The sequence below is a fragment of the Galeopterus variegatus genome, unplaced genomic scaffold (genome assembly GCF_000696425.1).
Source record: "Galeopterus variegatus unplaced genomic scaffold, G_variegatus-3.0.2 Scaffold547, whole genome shotgun sequence".
NCBI classification, from domain to species: Eukaryota; Metazoa; Chordata; class Mammalia; order Dermoptera; family Cynocephalidae; genus Galeopterus; species Galeopterus variegatus.
This window is the reverse complement of record NW_007726658.1, coordinates 165760-173201: the sequence shown is the minus strand read 5'-3', so window position 1 is coordinate 173201 and position 7442 is coordinate 165760. Positions and strand designations below refer to the sequence as shown.

Here is a 7442-nt window from a genome sequence, read left to right as displayed (position 1 = left end):
ATGGACTGTTAAAAGCCATTACTGTACTGATCTTTTGCCCTTAGATAAATACTGTATGCATTTTCTGTTTTAAAATATTATTTTAGGGCCGGCCCGGTGGCGCACTGCTACAGTGCGCCGCTTGGGAAGCGCGGCAGCACTCCCGCCGAGGGTTCGGATCCCACATACAGACCGGTTCCGGTTCCCACTCACTGGCTGAGCGAGGTGCGGGGGCAACACCGAGGGTTGCGATCCCGTTGCCGGTCCCGGTCCGGTACGGGCGCGACACTGAGGGTTGCGATCCGTTGCCGGTCACGAAAAAAGACAAAAAGGAAAAAAATATATATATATATATATATATTATTTTAAATATAGATAAAAATAAATAAATACAGATAAAATAAATACAAAATTAAATATACATAAACTAAAATAGAGATTAGAGTACCAAATTTAGGGAATGTGTGATAAACCAAAGAGAAAAAAATAATGAACAAAGGATCTGAATAGTTAAGTCACACAAGAAATTCAAACGGTCAAGTAATTTGAAAAGACATTCAACCTCACCAATAAATATAAATTTAAACTAGACTATGTTTTGCCTATAAAGTTGGCAAAAATTAAAAAGACTGAAAAAATGAATACTATCAAATTCTTAAGAGGGCAATCTGGCAGTAATATAAAAATTTTAAATGAGGGAACATTTATTCTATTTTATGGAATAATGTGTTGCCTGATTCTAGAATTGCAATAAAGCCAATTTAGATCTTTATATAAAAAATAAATAAATAAATAGAGAGATAAAATGAGCATGTCCTTCCAGCAATCTTTTTACGAATTTCTCCTAGAGAAATAGTAACCCGAGGCATAAAGACACACATCCAACCATGTTCACAGAAATATTATTTATACAGACAAAAACTAGAAAATACCTACATGGACTTGTCATTTAGGAAATGATAAAGGAAACTAAGAAATTTTGCTCAGCTCTAAAAAGAATCACATGAATATTAAATAATATGGAGGACATTCATGACAAATTGTTGCATAAAAAATAAAGCAAACTACAAAACCATATGTACAGTGTTAGCCCTTTTGTTGTAGGAAACTAAAAATGATACAAGTGATACATCTCTCTGTTTTTTAAAACTTCTTTAAATATGTACAGAAAATGATCTGGAAGAGTAAACCCTAAACTGATTCTAGTGTTTCTCTCTACAGTTACAAATATTCAATGACAAGGGGTGGGGATTAAATTTTTATTTTAGTCTTCTTTGAATTTTTATTATAAGCAAACATATAACTCTTATAATTTAAAAATACCAATAAAGGGGCAAGTTCTCTCAAAAAATTAAAATACAACAAAATATCACATCAAAATAAAAACTGTGCCTCAGCACATCTACTAGTAAGTTAGGTAGTTACACACTTCCTAAGTAATTACAGCATAATTATTTAACATAATGAGTAAGCATCAAATGTGAATACCCCACTTACCTCTTTAGGTGATAAATTTTGTGTGTATACTGTCCCTTTTCTCCATCCTTCTCATAAGGTTCATTCTTTAAGACTTCAATTCCTTCTCCACCACCAGTCTCATTCTTACTAGCTTCTGCAACAGAGTACAGCTGCCCAACCTGATACTGAAATTTCAAAGAGCACAGAATTTCTGAGTCAGTAACTGCAGAAATCTCCTATACTAAAAGCTTAATATAGAAGATAGAGAAAAACATATCCAAACTGTTTAGCATGTATGTTCTATATGAAAACACAATTCAAATTAGAAATTAATATGTTTAGGAAGACAAACACCAGATGATCACCTAGCTTTAAGAAATTCTACATTTTACAGGATTTCCATTATTCAAAAAAAATTGCCAGTTACAAATACTCTGGTGCTTTTATACTATTCATTTATCAAGAAAATGTCAACACTTGGCTCAACTTTTGAACAATATACATTTGTACTTTCCACAGTATTTTCACATATATTATATCTCATTTAACTTTAGAAAATTCTGAAAGTATGGCAGAAATAAAATTGTCACTCTACCAATTAAAGCTGAGCAACCAGTATACTGTTCTGAATAATAAAGAGGGATATAAAGTATAACAACAAAAGCCTGAAGATCCAAAGAACCATGATAGTCCAAATTTTAGTAGACCTCTGGGGTCTTTTATTCCCATGACTTATGTATAACATGTCCAATTTGGCTCTTGCTCCGCTAAACAGAAACAGTACTGGGTACCCAGAATCAGAACAGTTAACTGCAAAGCTCTCCAGTAAACAGAAACTGTTTTTTAAATATTATAAATATATAAGTGTTATCATAAAAAGCAGCAAACTGCTGACAGTAGTTTCTATTTCACTTAAAGTAAACCAGAATTCTCAGTAGTCTACATCAATACCTGTGATTCAGCAGTATTGTTCAATGGCAACCTGTAGTCACCAGTTTCAACAAACAGTAAAAACCAAAGTTCTCATGTTCTAATTTATTCCAGTGACCCAACCATGGCACTATCTCCAATCTCCACATATGGCTCAATTTCTTCCTTCCAATAAAAACAGCCTGAAGAAGTGCTTTTCTTCTTTTTAGGCATATTTTCAAAGAAAAGATACAAAAATCTATCTCTACGAACTCGTAATTCCAAACTTTAAAAAAAATTTTTTTTTCCTTTTTGTCTTTTTTCGTGTCCGGCAACGGATCGCAACCCTCAGTGTCACGCCGTACTGGACCGAGACCGGAAACGGGATCGCAACCCTCGGTGCTGCGCCCGCACCTCGCTCAGCCAGTGAGCGGGAACCGGTCTGTATGTGTGACCCGAACCCTCGGCGGGAGTGCCGCCGCGCTCCCAAGCGGCACACTGTAGCAGTGCGCCACTGGGCCGGCCCCAAACTTTAAAAATTTTATTTGAGGAACAAAAAATAGGGATAGTTCTAAGCTCAGTAAATAAATACTCATATCTAAAAAGCTCATGGGGATATGATGTTACCGTGCAGGTTAGTTTAATTTAAAAACACAGACATACACACACACACACACACACACTCTCTCTCTTTCAATTTGGAAGGGTTTAGGAAGAGGAACCAAACATATTTCTTAAATACTCCATCATGCAGGTTAGTTTAATTTAAAAACACAGACATACACACACACACACACACTCTCTCTTTCAATTTGGAAGGGTTTAGGAAGAGGAACCAAACATATTTCTTAAATACTCCAAAAATAAGTTCCTGTAGGGATTTTAGACTGCAGAGGGGGCTGTATTTCTCCTTTTGGTTTTCCATGACACAACACTAGGGTTAGTATAGTAATTCCACAATCCTTAAATATCATCAAGAGTACTTTTCATTGCTGTCATATTTTAAAACAGGATTAAAATGTCTCTAAGTCAAAAGGTAAATTTGATGTTGGTCAGGAACACACAGAAACAACTAAACAACAGTGTCCAAAAAATGTTACTAACAGACTAATATTTGTTCGTGGCATGCTACGAGGCTTTCTCTCATCTCATTTTTAAGAACAACAGACAGAAGGCATGTTTATAAAATATGAGCATAACAAAAAGCTGAGAAGATTATTTTGTGTGACGATATCAAGACTCACAAAGATTTCAACAAGCTGATTCAACCAGCTGAAACCAAAAGAAAAAATTTCACAGAAACAAATGTCAATTTCCACATTCAAGTTCAAACAATCAATTGTGCAAATAAAGAATAGGGGTGCCTGGCTTGTCTCGAGTGTTTTAACGTGGTGAAACCTCAGGCACTACTGAGATATATACAGCTGTGTTCAAGTCTACACTAAACATTACCAAACAGCTACTCTTAGTTTTTGCCTTTTTTTTCTTTCTGTCTTCTGTCAGCTGTCACTTTTTAGGTTATCAGTTTGTTTTGTCCCACTTCCAATTCACTGCTTCTAATCTACTGTCAACTCTAGGAAAACCAGATAACTAAGGGAATGGGAACTATATGCAAGTTACAGAAGGGCCCAGAGGGTTTTACGGGTTTTGCTACACATACCTTGATTTCTCAGAAGCTTTTCTGCTTTTATCATCATTCTTGGCTATACTACAGAAAGCTACAACTGCAGGACATGCAAGTTCTGAATAGATGATGTATGTATTTCTATATCATGTGCAGACAAAGAGAGACAATAAGCTCTCACATTTATTTACTGGTCAGACCATTTCTGGAATACTGTTTACAGTCAGAACACCACTACCACATGAAGTAATGAGACTAGTAAAGAAGTCTAGAGGTCGTGTTATATTAGGCCAATGAATGTACTGGGAATGTTTAACTTGGTGACCTTTTAAGATAGAACAAACGGTCTTGGGTGGGAGTAGTTAGGGAGGAAGAGCTGCCATCAGAAAACCTGAAGGGTTACCAGGTGCAAGACAGAACAGACTTATTTTCCACTGCTCAAATGGAATGAACTGTAAATAACAGTCAAACATTATAGAAAAACAGGTTTTGGTTTAAAGTAAAGAATGTTTAAAATGTTTAAAATGCCCAGCAGTCAAGTAGGCTGCTCCTCTAAGCAGGCAAGCTACTTAACTTTAAAATAGTCCAGTTGAGGCTGGAGCCTCATTTTTCTGGGATGTTGTAGAAAGAATTCCTGCACTAACAGAACTACATTCTTTAGACTCTTCCAAAACAAGGCAGTGTAACAAGAAATTCATTTGCAATTAATTATCTGTAACACAGTATAATCCATTTTGTCACATAAACTGGAATGAAAAGGTAAATGTATACTAAGAAAATGTAAGTTTAGATTAACATACCAGAGTTAACTATACCAATGAAATGATGCAGAAGTAAAAAAGACTTACCTCCTGAACAGAACATGGCAAAACCACACGGCTAAAAAGACAAAAAAAAAAACCAAACACAACACATTACATATATAATAGTCAACTTTAAAACAAAGACCTCTAGACTTAAAAGAACTTTTACTTTAAATCCAATGGCACCATAGATAGGACCCCTAAATCCGAAAATACACGGATATCATTTATGGAAGAGGGTCTTTGCAATGTCTACCTCCCTAAACAAGGGTTTTTACACTAAGGAAATAAAATTACCATTCCTGATCTTAATGATCATTTGTTTTAGTGTTATTGTTGTACCAGGACCTGAAAGATGCAGTTGCAGAGATTTTTGTGAGGAGTAAAGAAAAAGAGAAAACTCATCACTGAAAATTGCAGGGTACAGAATGTATTATTTGCAGACTGGTCAGGTTGCACTCATGAAATTTTTTGCATGGTTTCATTCTCCATCTATATACTGTGCATTTTTTTTTTTATGATACTTCTCACAGAATATGTATCTTGAATCTCATGAATGAATGCTTCCAGAAACTGTCCACCCATTACCCAATTACTCCTCAACTTTAGGAAGATAAAAATAAGGGATCCTTTAGAATTAAAAAGAAAAAACTTTTCCATGGAAACTGCCTTGAATCTTATAAATATAATAACTTCTTCCAGGGTCTGCCTTGAATCTTATAAATATAATAACTTCTTCCAGGGTAGATTCAATATAAGTTTGGTACGTGTTTGACCCTGTTCAAGAGAGTTTGTTACTAGACATACCAAAAGGATGTCATCATAGCTCCATTTACCTACAACACAGTCCTGAAGATGAATTCTAAATACATTATGGTATATTACTTTATATCAGAATATTGCATTTTAACTCCAGATTTTTACAGGGAGATCCCTTAAATTATTTCTACCATAAAATTTGAAAACTAAGGCTATCCTTGTATATCAACTGTCCCATGATAATAGCTGGCTTCCAAGACAGCAAATTCCTTGGGAGAGTGGGGGCTGCTCCTTCTCAGACTTTTCTCTACTTATTTTATTTAAACTGTTTCTATTATAAGGAGAAAGGGGGAAAAACCTCACAGTGATCACCTCCACTGTCATTTTATAGATAATTCCCAGTAGTTTTTCTCATTCCAATTTCTCCTGAGCTGCCCTCTTTTTAAATTTTTTTTTACAGTAAGAGTCATTTAATTTATTGTTTGTATTAGTGACAATCTCTTCAACCTAGATATTATTGGTTAATAGTCTTATACATAAATATGAAATAGGAGAGTAATATAACCCAGAGTATTATATCTAGTTTTCATTCCAGTTGCACTTTCCACCTGTCTCTCCCTATTCTCCTCAAACATCTATTCCTGAATGTTCACATCATCTTCATCTCCAACATGTACAAAACATGTTTCCTATTATTCCTTCCTGCTTGACTACTAGGTGTCACTGCTCACTCTTTGTCTTTCTGATAATGGTCATCTAAAAACATTCTCAAAGTCACAATGTTTACTAATTTCTATTCTAATCAAGAATAAAATTGTTGTAAGTCCTCCCATACCTAAAACTCCCTAATCATTTTAGTTGTCTAATTGCTCACTGTCTCAGTGAGCAGAGCATAAACTTGGGGATGGAAGGCTAGAAAGATATAAGTTGGGAGCATATTTTCAGGGCCTGAAATACTATGTAAGAAATTCATTAAACTCATTAGACAATAAGAAGTCTTGGAAGGCTGTTCCAAGAGGTAAGTGACAAAACTTCAGCTGATCTGAAGAAATCACCTGTAGGTGGTTAAAAATATTGAGAAGCAAAAGAATGGGGAAAAGCTGTCTTTACGAGGCTAGACAGGGTTACAGGCTAAGATGGACTTAGATGATGGACCACAGAGGGAATGAAAGGAAGAAGAGTGGAGTTAGTCTTCCTTGAAGTTTCACAAAACCAAAGAATCTCCACTGAGTAATTTTAACGAATACTCACTAGCAGGAAGATACCCATTTTTATTTAACACTTTCAGAGAAACTTCTTTCACAAAGGAGGAAAGAGACTAGTCAAGACATTCTGAATCATGAGTAACTTCTTCAAGATTTGCTTAATAAAAAGCAAAAGGGAAAAGGAACTGACAGATTTTGATTTTCCATTATTCTTCTTTTTTTTTTTTTTTCCTTTTTTTGTCTTTTTTCGTGACCGGCAACGGATCGCAACCCTCAGTGTCGCGCCCATACCGGACCAGGACCGGCCACGGGATCGCAACCCTCGGTGTCGCTCCCGCAGCACCTCGCTCAGCCAGTGAGCGGCCGGTCTGTATGTGGGATCCAAACCCTCGGCGGGAGCGCTACCGCGCTTCCCAAGCGGCGCACTGCAGCAGTGCGCCACCAGGCCGGCCCCTCCATTATTATTCTAAAAGCAGTATTCAACCTTTATACAGCATCTTAAAAATTTTCAAACTTCTCTGAAAATCCTCATGAATTTTCCAAATGGAACCAGCAACCAAATCTTTAAAACCAGGACTTTACACTAATGGCAACTTCATCTATTGCTTAAGTAATAACTTGAAAGGAAGCCACCCACACAGAAAGTAATTTCTAACCTTTTAAAATTTTTATCAAAAATAGATGAAATTTTGTAAGACAACGAAC

The 7442-nt window shown here is 35.9% G+C and overlaps 1 protein-coding gene across 2 annotated transcripts in view; it reads right to left on the bottom strand.

Annotated features, from left to right (window-relative positions):
• The window catches only part of PITPNB (phosphatidylinositol transfer protein, beta), a 64928-nt gene that overhangs the window by 54014 nt on the left and 3472 nt on the right, over window positions 1-7442 (bottom strand). For both annotated transcript variants that reach the window (XM_008569950.1, XM_008569949.1), the window contains exons 2-3: window positions 4819-4849; window positions 1477-1622 (exon numbers count right to left, since the gene is read on the bottom strand). In XM_008569950.1, coding sequence (XP_008568172.1) covers window positions 1477-1622; window positions 4819-4849 — 177 coding nt within the window. The remainder of the gene's footprint in view (window positions 1-1476; window positions 1623-4818; window positions 4850-7442) is intronic.